Consider the following 21,171-nt stretch of genomic DNA (forward strand, 5'->3'; position numbering starts at 1 on the left):
CCGCTCTGCCCAGCACATGGAGAAGGAGCTGTGGAGATCTCCGTGCATTCCCAGGGAGGAAGGAAGGTTGGGGCTTCACCTTAGTGCTGGGATGGAAAACCTGCCTGACCTTGTGCTGCACAAGGTGCATATCAAAGGCTCCCTCCACCACATCTCCTGCACCTGCAGAGCTGCAGACATGGTTCTCTCCTGGGGTCCTATCCGCTGGTATGATATGGAGCTGGGTTTGGCAGGTGTCCCGGTGTGACTCAGCAGCTTCATCCCTTTACTTCCATCGCTAGAAGTCTGCATTACTCAGGAGCCCTTGTGCTATTAATCATATGATGTGGCTGTGGCTTGGGAGCTGCTTGTGAGCCACACACAGCTCCAGGTCACAGCTGGACCCTTCCTGCTTGAGGGAGTCCAGATGTTTCTGCTCAGATTATTTCTGCAAATCCAGATAGGAGGGATGGATACCAGCTAGAGTGACTTGTCTGCATCAGGCTCCCCGGCTCTTGTTCTGCTGCCAAGGGAGATCTGTTGCTGGTGTTTCAAAAGTGGCAAAATCTTCAGTAACTTCCCCATCATCGCCTTGTCCTCGTGTTTCTGGTCGTAAGTGGAAATTTGTAAACAAGGGGGCTGGAAAAGATCCCTATCGAAGAAGCTTGCCACAAACAACTTATTCCCTGAGTCATGAGGCTCCAGAGTAAAATATTTAAAAATAAAGAGCTCTGGAGGATGGGAGGAGAACAATATTATAAACACTTCCCCGCCTGCCCCCAGCCTGGGAAATCAAATATTGCATTCTTGAAGCTCGTTTTGCGTCTCTGCGGGGTCAATAAAACTCTTGAGCTGAGCCTGAGCTAAATCATTCAGAAGAGATGATGGCAACAAACGAACAAAGAATTTCCTCTGTCATGTCAACAGGTTCTACAGAGGCAGATGTCCCTGGGCGATGGCCAGAACAAGCTAAATCAACACGTATGCTCCAGCAGCTCATCTGAATCATGACGCCTTTACATTCCCTTCCTCTATTTTATAAATACCATTTGGTTTGGTTTTTTCTTTTCCCTTTTGCAAGGAAGAGCCATGCTGCCTTTCACTTAACACTATTGTCACCTCTTTTATTTAGGTTTGTGCCAAAATAGCTCCTCAACCAAACTCCAAGAACACTTCTTGCTAGAAAAAGGGGTCACCTGTTCGATTGCAAAAGTTGCTTCTTTGCTTACTTTGGAACTGATTGGTTTTAACCTGCTGTGCTCACAAACTGGATGGTGTCCCCATGCCTGTGACTGCCTGTGAGGCTTCAATTCTGCACCAGCAAGGAAAAATCTGCTTAAAAAAACTATTTGTAAATGCAATGACCTACCAACTAACACCACATACGTGTTAGCAACAGCTGTTTGATTTACCACGTTGCTGGGTTGGATGGTACAAATATGGAACTGGAGAGACAAGGATGTTGGAGGAGAAAAATCCCGCAGAAGGCAGAGGAAGACACAAGGCAGATCTCCCTCAAACTACACCATAAGGAATATCTGGTTCAATTAGCTCTACCCTACCACTTTTCAATATTATTAAGCTCTTTCTCGTTGCTCATGGGAACAAGCCAAGTACCACACAATGCAATGAGTGGCAAACATGTACTTACAGGACAATATTGAGACAAATCTCACCAAAAGCTCAGTTCCATGAAAAAAGAAAAAATCTTCTTAATATCAAAGCCTCCTGAATGTTTCCTTGCTGTGTTTAGCATTATAATTTCCTCTAGGGGAAAAAAAAAATGCCATAATTTTCTCTCCAGGATGCTGAAAATGAAATATCAAAGACTACAATTAAGAATCTAGATAATTAGGCTGCTTTTCCAGAGTGTCTGCTCTCCCACTAACAACACAAATGTTGGCCAGAATTTTGCACAAATGTTTTCCTACAGTGTTTACAGTCCTTTTGGCCAGTGCGTGCAAACGGGAAATGGGCTGGAAACTGCCATTAGAGGAGACGCGACTCTGTTCCAGCAAGATGCAGCGTGCAGCAGAGAGACTCTGTGGAAATTAATCTGGCATGTAAATTGGATTCAGCCTTAGTCACCAACTGAAACGACATGAAATGCATGGGGGAAAAAAAAAAAAGTCTGTTTCAAGTTATTTCAGACCTGAAGAAGGGTTTGTGTTTAGCAAAAGCTGGATTTCTCTATCAGTTGATTTAAGAAATAACGTCGCTTCTCCCTGCCAGCCTGTCCCATTCTGCAAAATTCTAACATTCTGGACATATCTTTGAGATATTTTCTCTAAGAGTTGAGGCTGCTTTTGGATCGTGGGGCATTGCTGGTGGCAGAGAGGGTGGTTAGAGCAGCGTGTCTCTCTCCTGAGAACAGGAATCAGCCTGGCTTTTGTGTGCAAGGAGAGCTGCTCTACCAGAGGAGCTGGGGGAATGATTTAGATGACGGGGTAAAGCTGCTGCTGTAGGTGGTCATGGGAGTGTTCTGACCATCGCCCAGACCTTCTGACCAATGTGACTTTTTCTAGGTTCGTCCTCTTTTCTACCTGAGCCTCTCTGACCTATTTCTGGGCATGTGCTGGCTGGCTGGGGCTCTTCTCTATAGCACACCAACCTCCAAGCAGGATCTCATCTGCTATAACCTGCAAGCGACAGGACAAGTGAGTAGCCTTGGCATCACCCTCCCTGCTGATACTTTGCACCCATTGTCTTAATGAGCCTCGCGGGTGATCAGAGCGTGGCCGTGGGGGAGTGTTTCTAGACAGGCTTTGGCAGAGACTCCCCGTGTGAACATGACTGCTTAGATCTCTGCTCAGATCTCTTCGTCTTGCGTGTAAAACAGCGATAACGATGTTTGCTTGTAGGTACATCTGGTTTGTGGGAGGCAATGAGGAAGGCAAAGAGCGCATAGGATTTTGTGGTTGCCGCGTTTGGGTTGCTTGTGTAAAATAAGTAGATGGGTCTTAATCTGTTTCCTCTTGGGCCTGTGCCAACAATGATCTCTGTGCCTCTCATGTGGCAGCTTTTCTATTCCTCTTCACGCTTCCTCCATCCTGGGCAGGAACAGACACATTCTGTGATTTGCTTCAGCTTGGATTTATATCATTACTCATATAAACAGCCCTGCTCGTGCTGTCCTGGCTCTGTCTTCTCTCAAACAATCCCAAGGATGCTCAGGGGCTGCTCTGTTAACTCCAGCTCCGCTCTGTGCCCCAGTGATTCGGCTGCTTTCCAGCTGATTTTGTGTGCTGGAGACTAATGGGAGTGAGTGAGTGAGTGAGTGAGTGAAATACCATTTTCCTGACAGTTTGCTTTTGTCTCACCAAGTTCCCACTTCAGCATTAGGCTTTGCAAATCACTGTGCTCAAAACAGCTCTGCAGGATACGGCCAAGCTTGGGCCAGAGCGGTGATTCACAAGCGGTCGTCTCTGGGCTTAACAATTTCCTTTTAAACCACACACAAAAACATGGCTGGGAAGAGCAAGTGGCTGCTGGGAGCCTTGATGTGTGTTGTTTGGGTTTGGGCTGCTCCCTGGGAGCGTGATGGTACCCACAGATGGGAACTGAAACATCTCTGCTGAGCAGCAGCATCTGAAGCTGGAAAAACTTCCCTGGAAGTGTTGAAGGCCAGGTTGGTTGAGGCTTTGAGCAACCTGGTCTAGTGGAAGGTGTCCCTGCTGCTGGCAGGGGGGGTGGGACTGGATGAGCTTTAAGGTCCCTCCCAACCCAAACCAGTCTGGGATTCTGAGCTCTCTGTGAGCCTTGGAGAGGGCAGGGAATGTTGCCTGTGTGATATGGAAGCATTCAGGCTGTTGTGTGTCTGGGGATGGGTGCCTGCAACCCAGGGTTGTTTCTGCAGCAGTTCTTGTGGGTAAAACTGTAACAGGATGGCGAGAGCAGCCGTTCCGCCCCTGGCTTCTCTCTGGTTTCTCTAGCTCCCCTGTGCCACTGTGGAAGCATCACAATGTGTTCACATCAAGAGAGGAACCTGTGGGGTGTGGGTAATTTGGCCACTTGAGAATGATGCAGAACAATATCAAAGACGTTTTTTTAGATGATGTTACAGGGGGAAATGAGAAGAGCTTGGAAGAGGCTTTTCAGAGCCAGAAGGTGGAAGGAGCACGTGGGACTGAAGGTGTTTCTGAGCTGTTTCCCTTGCAGCTTTGCCTGAGGGACAGTTCTTCATGCTGTTGTGATCTTTTTGTGGGCTGGAGAAGACAGGTTGCACTTCTAGAGGAGGAGTAGGTTGGATATAGACAGCACACCATCATTCCTCAGCAGAGATGCTGGGAGCGTGCTATGCGCTTGTGCATTTCTGGCTCTTTTCTGCCCTTGCTTTTCCAGCCTGTGGCTGTGCTTCTCTGAGACACCAGGAAACGATGGGGGAAAGGTGGGAGCTTTACTTCCACACTGGGAAAGGCAGCATGGGTAGGCAGAGCTGGCTGTGCAGGACTTCCCTGTGCCTCAGCCCCACGGGAGACAGTCCAGGTGCTGTGGTGGGGTCTGCAGGGTGCCTGCCACATCCCAACCTCAGCCACAATGTCACCGGGCTTCTCTCCTGTGTGCCACCAGCAGACCACCCCTGGCAGGAAGACTTGCTGGCTTGTGTCTGGCAGGAACTGTCACTGCTGTTTGCTCTGGAAGAAATTAAAACAAATGGAGCACTTGCCATAGCAACCGTGTCCGTACGGTGCACGTGACGCGGTGCAGGACACCTCCTTACTCAACACCCCAGCAATGCCCTGGCGTGGTGGGAACACTTTGTGCGTAAGTAGGAGCCAGTAACAGGTTTAACCAGCAGCTTCTGCAGAGCATAAGTGATCTGTAACCAGAGGCAATGAGTAAATGTCTCCTGACCCCGTTCTGAGCAGAGAGGTCTCGCAAGGGTTGCGTTCCTGGCTGTCTCATAAACACACGCGGCTTCTTGCACACAAACACCTGGAAGATGTAAAGTGCACTGAACGACAAGGGTGAGGAGAGGCTCAGGGTGGTGGTGTTTGCAGATGGCAGCCCTTGGAGAGCCTCACACCACAGTCCACGTGATGTGCTTGTCCCAAGGGATTGCCTTAGGAGCAGGACAATGTTTTGCCTTGTTCAGCCTGTTTGCCATCACGTTATCTCTCTCCAGGGAGATCTTATAGCGGCCTTCCAATACCTGAAGGGGGCCTACAAGAAAGCTGGGGAAGAACTTTTCATAAGGGCAACTAATGACAAAACAAGGGGAAATGGGTTTAAGCTGGAAGAGGGGAGGTTTAGATTAGATATTAGGAAGTTCTTCACTGTGAGGGTGGTCAGACACTGGAACAGGTTGCCCAAGGAAGTTGTGGATGCCCCCTCCCTGGAAGTGTTGAAGGCCAGGCTGGATGAGGCTTTGAGCAACCTGGTCTAGTGGAAGGTGTCCCTGCTGCTGGCAGGGGGGTTGGAACTGGATGAGCTTTAAGGTCCCTTCCAATCCAAACCATTCTATGATTCTATGATCACCAAGGGCTGAGGGTGCAGCGGATGGAACTCCCCTACCATCCACACCATGTCGTAAAAGAGGAGACTGCTTTGTTTCTTGGACTTTCCCTGTTTCAGCCCCAGACTCTTGGTTGATGTTAAATGTCAATACTGCTCCCTTCTGCTGTCCCTTGACTTTGTTCTCTCCTCCTCCTGGCCTTGCCTTTGCCTTAACAAATAAAAGTCCAGAATAGAGATTGTGGTTGTAATTGCACAATTCCCCCACATTCTTCCAGTTCGGTTCCAGTGGACTAATAACGTCCTGGCAGGCTCTGCTCACACTGGTGAGCACAATGGGAAGCCACAGAAGTGTTATAATGAGGGACTCTCATGTCTCCCAGACCTGGCTTTACCTCCTCACGGTGAGCGCTGCAGGACTGTCCACAGCCCCAGAGCTGGGGCTCAGGAGAGCAGAACTCCTCTCATTTTCTGCTGGCAACTTCACAAGTGGCTTTGGCTTCCTTCTTCCAAAAAAGAAGGCAGTGCTGACATTTTGAGACACTCTTTAAGGAATTCTGAAGTATAAGAGCACAATCTTTGTGGACTGTTTTGATGACCTTCCCTTAAGTAATTGAAGAAGGGCAACAAACCCTCATTAAACTTTGCCTAATGAGCTGGAAAGTCACTGTAATGTTCCTGCTGCAATGAGGCAGCCTCTTGGACTGGAGTCAGCCAAGAGCATTTGCAACCTCAGTGAAGGAGACCAAGTTTATTTCATGGCTACTTTCACAGACTTTGACGATACCAGGGTGGCAAACGTGTGCTCCTTGCTTCTTTATCAAAATATAGCAAATCCACAGGAAAATTCACTTCTCCAGCCCTTCCTCTTTGCCTTGGCCACTGGAGCATGTGTTTCCTGTAACAAACACAGCACCCGCATAGATATAGGCTGATTAGGCAACAGTGTTTATACTCGACTGCCTGGAGCAACCATGGATTCAGAATCAAATGCAAGAAAGATTTGGGTTTGGTTTTTTTTTTTTAACAGGAAATTTTAGATATTTGGTCTCATTTCAAGCTGGAATCAAGGGTTGTGAAACTCGCTGCCCACAGTGTTCTGTATCTTTTCTTTCCTCCTTTTTCCCATGGAGAGAAAAGGGCTCTTGGGATGTTAACTCAGGCTTAGCACAGATATTTGCTGCCCTCACTTTCCTCTTTAAATATCCTATTGTTTTCTGTTTCCGGGAATTCACTGTGTAGTGAGCTCATTATGTGAGAAGCAGATTTAAGTGCCACATCTGTGTTGTATTTCCTAATGGATGTAGCATAGAGAGGGTTAAAGTCCTTTTGAACCCTTTGTTGCCAGGATTTGGGCCAAAAAAAATGAGCAAAGTCACCAAGATTTATATTTTTAAGACGTTCTGCTGTCATTAGTCTGGCTGTCCCTGGTTTGGGGCCAAAGTGAAGCTGCCTTTGTGCAGTCTATAAGTGGGAACCTCTTCTCTACTTGGCTCTTCCCAGTTGGCGTCCCACTGCAGCCCAGTAGACAGGAGCACTGGGGTGGTGCAGGTGCCCTCACTTCTGGCACTGTTCAGCATCTGTGGGCTTTGGGTGCATCAGTGATGAACTAGAAGTTCTACAGGAACTGTTATGATGGGACTGAAACACTCTTTGTATTTTTCAGATATTCTACGTGGCCTCTTTTCTATACACCGTCAACTACACCTGGCATCTGTACATGGACCTAAAGATGAAATACAACCAGAACCTTCACAGGATGCCTCCCCAGGTGAGTAGGACTGACATGCAACCACTGTCAGGTACCGAGGGTCTAGCTGTGGGGTTGTGGTGGGCTTTAGGAGGTGCATACATGACAGCATATCTCACCAGAAGGACTTTGAAGGCCCTTCTGCCCCACGGCTGTACAAATTGGTGTATCTTGCCCACTGAGGTCAGTTCTGGCTGGGTCTGCTGGAGGATCTCAGTGAAAGATTAGGCTTGCAAAACCAAAGCAGGCAAAGGTGAATGGCAGTGTACATCTCAGAGCAGAGAAAGCTCAGGACTGGGTATTGATGAAGTTCTGCAGTTAGAAGAACAGCGATGTGTACCAGCTGAGTAGCTGGTTTGTTGCTGTCACTGCCTTCTGACAGTGCACAGCAGAGGGGACAGGAAAGCAGGGGGTGCCTGGACAGCCTGGAACTGAGAATTAACAATTTCTGTCCTTCCTGGGTGTCCTGCAGCGTTCAACAGCATCAGTAAGTATTGTAAGAGCTGAGATAGTGGTGTGATGGAAGTGAGCTAGTGATAAAAGGACCAGTTGGCTCCGTGAACAGGGGCCAGTGCTCACTTCATCGTCGCTGGCCTTTACAAAAGTCCTTTGGGGAACTGGTGTAACCACTGGGAACTGAGGAACAAGGACATAGCACTCAGAAAAATATTCTCTGTTGCAGGCTAAACAAACACTTCACGTACCGTGTGACCAAAATCTCTCCTTGCAGTTGTTCCATTCCTCACTCCTGGCTAAACAGGGAGGCGCTGCTGGTGCTGGAACCGGTGTCTTGCTCCTGATGTATTGCTGCAAGATGACAGATTCCTTATGCAGCTCTTCCCATTGAACCCATCAGCCCCATTTCCATACACAGCCTTTTTCTTCCCCAGATATTTGCTGTGCACAGCAAACTTTGTATCCCAGATACTCCATCTGTCCACTCGGGAGCAGCAGCCTGGGCAGATCAGTCCATATTTCAAGGACTCTTGTCTGTAGGGTTTGGATCCACATGTAGGAGTGGTTTCCTTCTTGCTCGATTCCCATTCAAAACACACCTACCATAATTCCCCACCGCTCCAGCTGTGCCCACGTTGTATTGTCATACCTGGGGTGTGGATCCCAGCTGCCAAAGTACATTTCCTGGTGAGCAGATACCAGGACACTCCAAACTGCCTGCATTTCTTCACCAGAGCTTGAAGCTAAGGTTAAGTGAGTAAGCAGTACAAAAAAATGAGTAATTTACACCAGAGAGCTCATCAAGTGCCTGCTCTTTGTCCAGTTCCAAGTTCCCTTCTCAAGTCCTCCAGGCTTGAAGGAGAACAAGGCAGGAAGCGGGTGGAAGCGTTGGTTGTTTCTGTTGCTAATCAGCACCGACTGAACTGGGCAATGTTGATTCAGTGCAAAGTGGAAACAAACATTGGTGCTTGGTCTGGGGATTAATCAGCATTTGAAGAACCCTCAGCTGCTGAAGTGCTCCCTGGGAGCTGGCTCCTGTGAAGCAGTGCCTGGATGGAAACGATCATTTAATGAAGGTCTTTGGATTTTGCAGGTTGTAGATTATGCGAGTTGCATTGGCCGAATAGCAACGATCTCGTCTGGGTAAGATTCAGTTCTCTCTGGCAGAATGGTGTGGTTTGGGTAATCTATAGTGTGCTGATCTTTGCTTCCTACTTATTTTGAAAGGAGTTTTACTAAATCCTGTAAAGCTCCTCAGTAACAGCAGAGTGATCTAACAGACTCAGAGGGTTTGGATGTCAGGGCTTTCCTCCAACCAAGTTAGTTGTAACTGTATTAGAACTCCAGGTAGTTTTGCAGAAGGTGCTCCCTTTACCAGTGTATTCCCTGCATGAATGAAAGTGCAGAAGTCAGTAAAGCTGATAAAATACTCTTCCAAAGCAACATCAGTAAAACCAATTTCTAAGTCCTCTAGAGTGACAGGAGAAAAATCAAGTAGTGTTTGGTTGGGGATGGGAGCAGAGCAGTGCAGTAACTAGTAACTGTGCCCTTGTCCTTTTTTCCTTCAGCCTGATCCCTTTCCTTCTCATGGTGCCTGTGTTTTGCCTGGGTAACAGCAGTAATTGCTACCAGAACTTCAGCCAGAAGCACGGGTAAGCTTCACCAGTCTCTCTGAAACAGCCCCACTGCTTATGTGTCACGGCAGGAGCTCAGGCTCTGCCCTTTCTCCCTGCAGGTGCCTCTTGATGCACACGGAAATAGCCGTGCCCACCAACGAGCCGCCAACCCTCAGCGGCTCTGTTTGCCGTGCGATGCATTTCTATGGCATTGGGGTCTTCCTCATTTCCTTTCTGATCAGCTTCCTAGCCATTCTGGTAAGAAACATGGTCCTTGCACACTGCCAGAGGATCAGAGTGAGATGATTTTATGCTTGGGTGGTACCAGCAGCCAGGCAGTGTCAGGGGATGAAGTGTGTGATGCTGCTTCCCTTTTTGAAGGGGTGGTAGGAGAGAGAAAATATCATTGTGCCACCATATAAATCCAGCTGTAGTCCTGTGTTCTGTCAACCCATCCCAGAAAGGATAGAATCATAGAATCATAGACTGGTTTGGGTTGGAAGGGACCTTAAAGATCCTCTAGTTCCAACCCCCCTGCCATGAGCATATATATATGGATGTAGCTGGTAGAGAAGGCTTGGAGCATGGCAGCAGAGATCACCTACTGCATGGGTCAAAAAGAGCCCACGTGAGTTCAGAGTTTTCAGAAAAGATCATGTACAAAGCAAGTGCCCTCCCTCAGCGAGCACACTGTTGCGTGAAAAGGTTTGATAGATTGAAAGGAGGTTTTGGCTAAAAATCCCTGGGATACAGTGTCCTAGATGAACAAGCCAGATGAGAGCACGTGCACAAAGTACAAACAACAAGGTATGCTTGTTCTTTTTTAGGTTATACTCAGTCAAGCCCGAGGTTTGTACAAAAGGTTCATGAACTCCACGGGATTCCTGGGGGATCAGCAGTGGGCCATGATTAAGATGGTGGAACAACGAGTGGTGTTTTACCCCATCGCATTCTTCTGCTGCTGGGCCCCAGGTTAGCAGACAGCTGAGTCACTCTCACAATATTCCCCTAGGACATAGTGCCTGGCAATGAAACTCGGAAGAGGTGGGGTTAAAGCCATACCCTCTTCTCCATCCCTTTTCACAGCTGTCCTCCTTGCAATACTGAAGCTGACTGTGTCAACAAACAGCACAATCTACATGGCTCTTCTGATTCTACAGGTAAGTGTCTTCTGCTGCCACCTCCTCTGCTTGAACAGAAGAATGAGTGTTTGCCTGTTTCTGATCTCACTAGACAAACCATGTTTGTAGCCAGAAAGATCGTTAAGTCCCATTGGCTTATGCTTTTGGCTCCCAAAAATCTTTGTTAGTTGTTTTCTGTTTCTCACATGCTTGAAAAGGTCTCAGTAACCAAAATCCCAGCACCATGGAAATTGGGTAGAACATAGGACTAGAAAGGTTCCCCAGAAATCAGTTGGGTTTGTTCCCTTTCTATAAAAGTCTCCAAAAGCAGTTCCTCCATGACACTTGTCCAGCTGCTTGCTGTGCCTGAGGCAGCATTTAACAAAGGTGATGAAAATAACTGAGATTCCTCTGTCATGTGGGGATGCAGGTAGATAAAATCAAGCTGGAAGGGTGAGACTGGGTGTAACATGCTGGGTTTGACAACCTGGCTGATGAGAGATCCCTCATCTCCCCTGTGGTCTTTCTCAGGCTCTGACAGCAGCTTCCCAGGGGCTTCTGAACTGCATCGTGTACGGTTGGACGCAGCACGTCTTCCTCTCCCTCAAACGCAACGCCTGCCGGGACGTTGACACTCAGACTCCTCTCTTGCGCTCCCAGAAGAAGTTCTACGCCAGCACGCTCCCCACCAGCCCACCAGACGCAGAGGGCTCCACGTCCACCCTGCTCTGATCCATCCCTGTGTCAAAGGAGAACAGGCAACGTCCTAAGGAGACCTCGTTGTATTCCAGCAGCCTCAGCCAGACCCGCTCTCGGGCTGTGAACTGTCTTGCCAGCAGCCAAGGTAGCTGTAGTGCTGGAGGAGCCTGGGCAGAGCTGTCGGAGACAGGCACTTTCAGGGAAGGGAGTTATTTATTTTTACAGGTTTGTAAATGGAGTCTTTAAACATGAGAAATCTTTAGAACAGACTTTCTCCTTATGGAAATATCTCTAGAAATGCAGCAAATCCTATGTACCAGCTCAGAGATCTGATGCAGCTCCTTTGAGGGTAGGTAGTCAAAGGATGTTTCATTTCTCTAAGTGTTTGCCATTACAAATTAACAGTAAAGCAAGGATGACTTATTTTTCAATCTCTGACTTTTAATTCACTATAAAAATAAGAACATGAGCCCTACTAATAGCCAACAGCAAGCAATCAAAAATTACAAAGTAGCATAAAAAAAAATCAGTGATCACTTCTGTGCCTTAATTTTTTGCACATTTCCCTTCTGTTCTTCATGCCAACTCCTGCTCAGCTACAATATTCAGAAAAATCAGCTGCTTTGACCCCGTGGAGCATCTCTCGTGAACCAGGTGAGCAGACTTGGCATGAATCTCTCTATACTCTTCTAGACACTCAAGTGAATTATTTACTAAGGTCCTACAGAAAATAAAACAGATCTTTACCTGGGTTGAAAACAACTCAGTAACTTTTACACTCTTATTTTCTAACAGCTTCGCTTTTTGGGTCCAACCCAAATTTATTTACATAGTAGGAAATACAAGAAAAGGAAATACTCGAGTTCTGTGTAATTAACTTTCATACAGTTGACACAGTTATGTTGTGTAAATCACTTTGTGCAAAATCTCCTGGGACTAGCAATCCAGGTTTAGGGGCCACATACCCCCAGTCCTTTCCAAACCTTTCCTTATGGCCTCACTGGGGCCGTGGCTGCTGCTGTGAGGTGACAGGGATGAAGAACACCCATCCCTGCTGTGCTCCCCTCACTGTGGGGTGGCCACTGTGGCCAGGGAGCTGGGGTTGATCTTCAGAGCCATTCCCCTGCTGCTCAGTGAGATCTGGGGAGCAATGTGGCCTCACCACCCCCTCCTCATCCTCCTCCTCCCCAAGGGCAGTCCCTGCCCAAAGGGAATTAACCACAGTGACACTTTTACCAGCAAATTAATTTGAATGTTAATGTCCCTTGGCCATTACCTCACCTCCTTTCCAGTCTGTAAACCACTGGGCTCTGGCCCTTTCTCTGGATCCAGGCTGTTACACACAGAAAACCACATTTAATCCAAGCACAGGCAGCCACACGTGAGCACCGGCACACACCAGCGACTGCAGCGCTGGATTTATCACTAACCAGCTCTTCCTGGAGGTCAGCAACAGCCCATTCCAGGGGGGTAAATTCCATCTTCTAGCACAAAGCTCTCCTGCTCCCCAGCGTTCCTCTGCTTCTTTGGGAAGTGCTGAAATGATTTATTTCCCCCCCACCACCATCCCAGTGCTGCTCCCAGCTTGCACGGACACCTCCACAGCAGCCTGGCTTTTTATCACCTCAGCCTGGCAGGGATGAGGTGCTGCTGATAGTTTCTTTACCTGCTCCAAACCCTTCCTGCAAGCTCCTGTCCACATCACCTTGCCAGCTTTGTCCTTTTCACAGAGGCCACTGACATGAGCAGGAATAAAATTTTCATCTTTCCTTATTTCCTTTCTGATATATTCCACATCTTTTTCTCTTGTAAACAAGCCTCAGAGCCCTTTCTTCCCTCCTCCTGTCTCCCACTCAACACCACCTGATGTTTTCAGCAGCTCATGGGTGTTCCTGGGCTGTGGTGCCACAGAGGAGATGCTGAGCTCTGCCCAGCATGATCTTGTAGGTGGACACTGTGCCTAGGACCCCATCTGCAGAGGAGGTGGCCGTACGGCGTGGAGATGGAGCTCAATACAGTGGTGTGGATGGTTTTGTCTCCTTCCTCTGAGCTGCAGTGGAAGGTTCGTGACCCAGAAGTTTCTTTGCTCAGAGGGAAGAGCAGGAATCCTTTGGGAATGCCATGTTGAGTGGAGAGGGGGACACGCTGCTGCAGACCCCATGCTCTGGGCTGGGAAACGGCCGCTGCTCTTGCTTCACAAAGGTTCTGCCTCAGCCACCCTGGATCCTCCTTGCTCAGCCTGTGTCTGTCAGTGTAAACCAGGAAGCGGATTTTAAATGAACCCAAGAGCCTCAGCGTTTTTATCAGTTACTGTTTTTTTTTTTTCTTTCTCCTCCTGAGTGAAGTCAAGTGAAACAATTTCATTTCACTGTCCTACAGAAGAGAAACGAGGTCCCCTAACGCTACACTTGCATCTAGATCAATTTTAAATGAGTCTAATACAGCTGGAGCCTGAATCTACTGACTGAGTCCAGTTTTCCACCGCTGCCACCTGAAGTCCTACACAGTGGGGTTTTGACTCTCAGCTGGTTTTGAGTCACCTTCTTCTGCCTGGTCCTTCGCCCCCTCCTCAGGAGCCCGTTCTCCAGCCCAAAAGCATCTGACGAGCCTGTTTAAGGCTTGGGTTACTCGGAGTTTTCTCACGTGCACAATGACAAGTGCTGCAAGCACCAGAACAGCGACAGTTACGATGTTAATGCTGATAATGAACCTAAAAGGGTCCTTTTTAGTGACTGGTGCAGGTCCACTGTCCACGCTTCCTCCAAAGCCACTAAACTTGCAGTAGGGAGGTGCCCAGCCATAGTCACAGTGGCAGTTTCCTCTAGTGTTGCAGACGCCTTTTCCTTGGCACGTTCTCTTGGCAGAACAGTGGGATGGGAAGTAGTTCTCCTCAGGAACACACGTCTGATTAATACAGATCTTCTTCTCACCGCACTGTGTGCCATCCTTAATGGCTCCAGCATCTGGAATGTCCACACCCAAGTGGTAGTCTGTGCCCCAACACCAGGTATCACCCACCAGGCTTTGAATGACAGTTGCATGATCTTCCAGCCGAGGTAGACGTCTAACGTTGGTACACTGCACCCTCCCACACAGGACGTTTTCCAGCTCACATTTCTGAAAGTTGACATCTGCCCCATCTCCCCAGCAATGACCAAACCGATCTCCTTTTGTGTTCACCTCCTGGAAACATGGGAGTGGAGCAGGTTTTGCTTCCTTGCCAAAGATACTCATGCACTGTAACGAGAGAGATCGGCATTCGCCTGAGTAACAGTACCCGTCCTCGGCACACACGCTCCCGTCTTGCTTGGCCACGTCTGCTGGGCAATGCTCAGATGTCCCATTGCAATACTCGGGCAGGTCACACGGACCTGTACTCTCCCTACATACTTCTCCTTCTGGAAGAAGTTTGCAATTCTTACAGCAGCCTCCAGAAGTACAAATAGCTCCTTTTTTTTGACAGGTATTGGCACAGCAAAGGTCTGATTTACATCGCGCTCCCAAGCCGCAGTTGCACTCCTCCCTGTTCCCGCAGCGCCGCGGTGCAAATGTCCTCACTGATTCTGGGATGTTATTAAGGCAGAATCCTCGCCCTGATGCTATAAAATCCAAATAGTGCTTTTTGCTGCAGTTGCTAAATTGAAAGTTGACTGTGCCATGTGTGCTCATGATGCACTTAGAGGTGTTTCCACATCTGCAGTATCCGTCGTTGTGCTTCATGCCAAGGACGTGCCCCAGTGCACGAGCGACGTGGACAGCAGTGTCCACATAGGGCTGCTTTGCAAACGATACAACAGCAGAGGCATGTTTTCTATCACATCCACTGGCAAAGTTGGATTTGCTGCCTACGTGGAACGTTCTCATCCCATGATCGAAGTCCATCGAGGCAAACAGACACCCCACGTCGTGTCTGGCGTACGAAAGGCTTTGCTGCTTCCGCCAAAGGTTAAAATCATGCAGGACCTCGGTTATGTTTTGGGTAACACTGATAGGGTTCTTCTCCACCCAAACCTCTAGTGCAGTTATCAAAACACGAAGGTGGAAAGAATAAAAGAGTCCATCCACCAGATTGATTATTTCAACAACTTCCAGTGTCACATCAGTTATACTTCTGCCAAAGGCATCAAACCCTTCCTTGTCCACCACAACAAGGAGCTCCAAATACCGCGTGTGTCGCCGGGGCCTGAACTGTCTTCTTGCTTTACCAGGACCTGGAAATTGTCCACCTTCGCTGGGCATTTTGTACATCACCGTTCCAGGAACCACCTCCTCCCTCTGCAACAGAAGATGCTCAGCCATGGAAGAAGCTGCCAGGGGCTCGATGCTGTAGCTTGAGTTTCCAATCTGCAGCAGTCCTCTGAGCCCAGAACAGGTCATCAGAGTCACCGCGGAGTCCAGGATGCCTTCCACGTAGCCATGGTAATAGCAATCTGCTGGCACATGAGGCTGCTGAGCCACGATTTCCCCTTGGGAGTCACGAGTGAATACGGGGAAGTTTTTTATTACAAAGTCTTTCTGCCTGAGATGAATTGTGTAATTCACCCCCTGAATGCTGATGCTGTAGGACACTTGGTCCTGGCTGGCTCTCCCTGCCTTGGTGCCAAGTTTCTTTGGAATGACTATCTCGTAGGCTGTGTAGCCCCAAGAGGGCTGGGGGCTGCAGTCTGTGCAGGGCAGCAGCAGCCCCCACAGTACGAAGGAGAGGCCCAGCCCGAGGAGAACCTCTCTGCCCATCAAGGCGCAGCTTGGTCGTCGCTGGAGGAAAGAGAGGAAAATGTGGATGTTAAGATATCAGAAAAGCTGCTTTGAACTTGGCAGCAAAGATCCCTTCTCACTGCTGTAACACCATCCCTTGGGGTCTGTCCTCTTCCCCGACTCAGCCTGCAGCCAGAAGCCAAAGGGGCAACTGAAAGGACTCAAGGGGCAACCGTTTCTCCAGCCCTTGTGTTCTTTGAACACAAACATTCCATGGGGAGGACGGGACCCAGGCGCTGGCACAGGCAGGACCAAGCGTGAATTAAACACACCCCATCTCATCACCAAGAGCCTGCTGCACCCTACTTGGGCTGACCCCGACTGCTGACCAGCCAGAGCTGCTACAGCAATTTGTTTAAAAGGGGATTAAGCGTCCATAAGTGGAACACACCACAAGATTACCGGGGAAACAATGATTTGGTTGCTAACGGGACCTTCAGCTGCAGCAGTGAGAGCCTCCAGTGTCTGCTGACAGGTACCCTTGCTGAGCATGTGTCACCCAATGTTTAAACTATTTGAGGGGAGTTTTCTTGCTGGAAGGGGAGAGTCTTTTCTTGTTCCACTTCTACACAGCACTTGCAGTTTAGCTGCCTTAAATACTGCCGGGATACTTGAGAATTGTGTCTCTCACTCCCCCTCCCAGTGCCATGGATGCTCTGACAGACAGTCACTATCCAGCACAGCATTAACTCCCCAAATTTACCAACCAGATGGATGTCATCTCTTACAAAGAGGGTGGCCTGGGGTACTCACAGATGTCCCACCACCTCTTTTCAGTGCCATTTTTGTTCTGAAACACTCCTGTGACAAGAGTCTATCTGGTTGCTGCCAACAAGCCAGTCAAACCATGCCTGAGGATAATGAAAGTATTTCCAGAGCCAGGAAGTATAGAAGTGCCACGCTTGATGGCACTGGTCTGTGTTCAGACGGGCTGACTGCCTAAGAGGTGAGCAGAAGTGCTCCAGTGCTCTCTGGTGAAGGGCAGAATCACACAGAATCACCTAGACTGGCAAAGAAAGACCTTTAACATTATCGAGTCCAATCATGAACCCAACACTGACCAGTCCCCTATGACTAACCCATGTCCCTCAGCACTGTGTCTACACAACTCTTCAATCCCTCCAGGGATGGGGACTCCACCACTGCCCTGGCCAACCCCTTCCAATGCCTCAGAACCCTTTCAGCAAAGAAATTCTTTCTCACATCCCATCTCAACTGCCCTGGGCACAACTGGAGCCCATTTCCTCTTGTCCTGTCACTTGTTCCTTGGTTGAACAGACCCACCCCCACCTCTCTCCACCCTCCCTTCAGGGAGTTGTAGAGAGTGAGAAGGTCTGAACAAAAACTGACTCATTTTTCACCTGCCAGTGTCTCCCAAGCTGCCAGTCAAGCCATAAGTCATAGAATCATAGAAGTCCCTGCAGGGCTCCTGCTCCAGCCACCTTCAGCGAAGCACAGCACCCTGCAACCATCGTCATCCTAAAGAAACTGGTCCCTAGTTCCTGCCCTAAAGAACAGAGGAGCTGTTACACCTGACAGGAGAAATGTCACTGAGCACAGAACAACTCACCCCTCCCTTTCCTGACTGCCCAAAGTTAGAGCTACAAGAAACATCCCATAGAGCTTATGGGGTTAACTGGTAGCACTGGGCAGGTACTGCTGCCATCTAACGGAAAGCAACCTCTAAAAAAGGCAATTTCAGGTTAGGTTGCCAGGTAGAGGGCAGGATTTTATCCAGTCTATCCTGTCAGTCACTTTTTCATCTCCAAGTCTCATGGCACTCCTGCAAAATACAAAGCAGAGGGCTTATTCACTTGTGTAAGGCAGGTGGGACTGAGGACTGAGCACGGTAGGACGGGGCTGGGGTTGGGAGGAGAAGCACAGTGCTGTCCTCTCCAAGCCCCAATCGTCCTTTTCTTCTGTCCTACAAGGACTTGGGGACCAAACAAAACCAGCCAATAACTTTTAAGTTTAGTAAAATCATTTATATACACCAATGCGTAATATTTACAATATAATACTGATCCAAAAGGAACTAACATGTTACAGATAACACTGGAAAGGAGAAATGAGAACATTTTAATACACAGAAGTTAAACATGGCAAATGAGGAGAGACTCAGATTTCCAAAAGAAAAACCTGAAATCATGACAGCAAAACTTTGACATGTTGCTATTTCCAATCAAAAACTCCTTCACCTAGTCAAGTTCTTCTCACTTTTTAATATATATATATATAGAGAGAGAGAGCTTAAAATAATCTAGTCACAGGAGAAGTCAGATATACATAAAATTTTGGAAAGGTCAAATGATTTCAGAGATCTTTGTCTTAAATAAAATTCTAAAAAAACAACAACAACAAAAAAAAACAAACAACAAAACAACCCCAACAAAAAACCCACAGAGCTTTCTCATATCCTCTTAGTGTTTGTACAAAGAACATCATCTTTGATCCCACAGGACCCTTCCAGCTCAAGATATTTACAATATTCACAGTCTGCTATGAAGGATCAGTAGATTTATTACCAAGTAAAACCTTAGATAATCAAGACAAGGTATCTTGCATTTATGTCAACAAAAAAATAAAAAAAATACAGGAAGGAGAAAGTAAAATACTACTTTAAAATATGTAAATTAATCCATTTTAACTTTGAAATCTTAAAAAAAAACCAAAACAACTTTTTAAAGAGTAAAACAATCAACTTTGTCATAGAAATAAAACTATTTGACCTTGAATCTTCAAATTGTGTTGTCTTTAATCTGTCCCTCCCTACCTCCATTTTCGATCAGGCCATTCATATTCACCACAGACAAGAAAATCGACAGTAAATCCATAAAAAGCAGTTCCTTATTCACAAAAGCCCTTAGAACTTTGACTTCCCTCCAGACACCAAAACATTTCACGGGCAGTCAAAGATGTACCCACCACACTACCAGTGAAATTATTGTTGTGTGAGTCAAGGGAGGATGAAGAGAGGAGGGACCCCCCAACACAGTCACATCCCACCTTCTCTGCTGATTTCTGAGCTGCCTCGGATGCCAGCAGAGCACAGTTGCTCTCGCACGCCGAGGTGCTCCCCACCACCCCAAACACTGCAGAAACAGGCTGAAGATGTTTCCTCCAGACCGTGACACAACAATGTACAAGACTCACTACTGTCCATCTTTAACACTGGGGCAACCAGCCAGAGAAAAATGAGGTCCCGACGTGTCACCCGCCGCGTTGCTCACAGGGTGCTCGGATCGTAGCAAGCTGTGGCGTGGCAGCAGTCACCATCTATGATGACCATGACAGGAGCTACAACCTGATCCATTTTTCTGCTAACAAGTTCTGGCTCCCAAGAAACTGCCTGAGTGTTTTCTTCCCCGGAGGGCAGAGTTGCAAAGGGCTTTTGTGGGGATCTTTTTTGCACTCTTATTCAAATAAAGATTATTTCCTTCTTTATTTCTCTATTTGCCATACTTAAAAGTTTCAATACCGTGAGATTTCTCAGAAGAAATATTGATTTCAAGTTAAAAAGGAAATAATCTATGACATTTAGAAACTGTGTGGATGTTGACATGACCTCAAATTCAGGACAAGGACAGAAATGTGTATAATAGGGCCTGTGAACTTGCTGATACTACCAAGAAATGACAAACAATCTCATCTCTTGCTAATTCTCTACAGTTGTTGTTGATAAATGTCAGTGCACAAATATTCCATGTAGTGTCAGAGGTACAATTCTGGCTTACACAAAAATTCCCTGCTTCCATCAGAGAAAGTGATGGTTAAGTAGGGACTGTGGTTCTTACTCTAAAATAAATCAGGTATTGGAAAACTTGTCAACAGGATTAAAAGAAAGCTGACAAGGTGCTGACAAAGAATGGGAAATGAAGTATCTCCTTCATGTAGAAAAAACTAAGTCACTGTTTACAAAATCTTATAGAAAGAGTCAGATACTGGTTTGCCATCCAAGCTAAAGGTTGTGAGGAAGTTTGCTATAGAAAAAAGACAAAAAAGAAGAAGGCTGGACTGCCGTAGGAGTAAATTGGGAGATTCATGGCTCAGGTTTGTAAATGTAAACCCAAAATTAATGAGCTATGAAATAAAACAATGATGTTCAAGAGTCATTACTAATAGCCCTGAATTGGCACTTCAGTCTGCAGACCAAACTCACTCGATGTCTGCACAGGTTTAGTACCAAAATATCTCTATAAAAAGCCTCCGACCAGTCTCAAAAGAAAGAAAAGCATCAGAAGGTAGAAAACTAGAAATATGTACAGATTCTTTTCATTTGTTTGCTTAATTAAAATTAAAATTAAAAAAAGCAGCTTTTGGAGCCAATGTTCCAGACTAGTGTAAGAATCTGCCCTGGGCAGCCTCATGGTCCAGGCAGCGTAAGGACATGTGTCAAGGAGCAGCCCTGCATCTGTTGCTCCCTCAGGAGGAGCTCGAAGGCATCAGAGATGGGGAGCTTGGACTCCAGAGGGTGACACAAGAGAAGGCTCACTGGTGGATTCACACAGCAGCACTATGACCCTTGCCAGGACAATTTCTTTCAAACAAGAGGACAAGTTTGAAACCAAGTGTTGGATCTTCTAGAAAGGGAAGAATGGAGGACACGGGTGGAACACACACGACTACCGATATGGGGATGAGCAAAAGAACCCCACACTTACTGCTGTCCATAGAAGATCCCACCATGAAAATAAAAACAACTTGTACATAAGTAACTAGAACATTCTTCTATTCTGCTGTGTAACAGTATGATAACAAGAGGAGTCTTAACATTAAATGGCCACTTCAGCCTTAAAAAAGGTCTAAGGAAGATGGAGAAGAAGAAAGACAGAGGGCTAAGCCCTAAAGATGGTTCAAGGAGAAGAAGAGAAAAAGAAGAGAACTGAAAAATAACAGCACACACATGGACTCGGGTGCCCTCGGCAAGGCCAAGCGTGGCTCTCGGGTCATTTAGCGCAACAGAAGGTTATTGAGTTGCCTCTACATAAAGAGTCAGAACCGAGGCGCAAAGGGCAGCTATGAAGTTTGTGTTTCACAGCACTTGCTTCAAGTACTTACTGAGCAGGGTGTTGAGAAACTCTGGCTGTCTCGTTCACATACATAGTCATTGCAGCTGGCTGTATGTATAGCAGATGGAAGGCAGCTTCTGCAACTGGTTATTAAGAAAAAGAATGGTCTTTTTAACAATATAACTCGCCCCATCTGAGGGACTCATGATTAACAGTACATAAGTGATCATATATACCTCAAGGAACTGAGTTTTAAAAAAATATTACAGTACCAATGATTTTTTTTTTTGTATCTACAACTATACAGCATTTTCAAGCAGTATGGAAATTTA

The 21,171-nt window shown here is 47.2% G+C and overlaps 2 protein-coding genes across 2 annotated transcripts in view; one reads left to right on the forward strand and one right to left on the reverse strand.

The window, feature by feature from the left end:
* The window catches only part of TMEM116 (transmembrane protein 116), a 12,836-nt gene extending 1,602 nt beyond the window's left edge, over positions 1–11,234 (forward strand). Inside the window, exons 2-9 of the mRNA XM_010172249.1 lie at positions 2,505–2,636; positions 7,100–7,204; positions 8,733–8,782; positions 9,208–9,291; positions 9,375–9,513; positions 10,083–10,227; positions 10,342–10,415; positions 10,908–11,234. Of these exons, the coding sequence (XP_010170551.1) occupies positions 2,505–2,636; positions 7,100–7,204; positions 8,733–8,782; positions 9,208–9,291; positions 9,375–9,513; positions 10,083–10,227; positions 10,342–10,415; positions 10,908–11,108 (930 nt within the window). The 3' untranslated portion in view covers positions 11,109–11,234. The remainder of the gene's footprint in view (positions 1–2,504; positions 2,637–7,099; positions 7,205–8,732; positions 8,783–9,207; positions 9,292–9,374; positions 9,514–10,082; positions 10,228–10,341; positions 10,416–10,907) is intronic.
* Positions 11,235–13,574: 2,340 nt separating this feature from the next.
* Positions 13,575–18,609, reverse strand: LOC104528290 (disintegrin and metalloproteinase domain-containing protein 9-like). Its single transcript, XM_010172250.2, has 2 exons — positions 18,604–18,609; positions 13,575–15,830 (listed from the first exon to the last, which is right to left on the reverse strand). The coding sequence occupies exons 1-2, from the start codon at positions 18,607–18,609 to the stop codon at positions 13,575–13,577; spliced, it is 2,262 nt and encodes a 753-aa protein (XP_010170552.2).
* Between the last annotated feature and the right edge of the window lie 2,562 nt (positions 18,610–21,171).

The sequence above is a fragment of the Antrostomus carolinensis genome, unplaced genomic scaffold (assembly GCF_000700745.2).
Source record: "Antrostomus carolinensis isolate BGI_N321 unplaced genomic scaffold, ASM70074v2 scaffold22847, whole genome shotgun sequence".
NCBI lineage: Eukaryota > Metazoa > Chordata > Aves > Caprimulgiformes > Caprimulgidae > Antrostomus > Antrostomus carolinensis.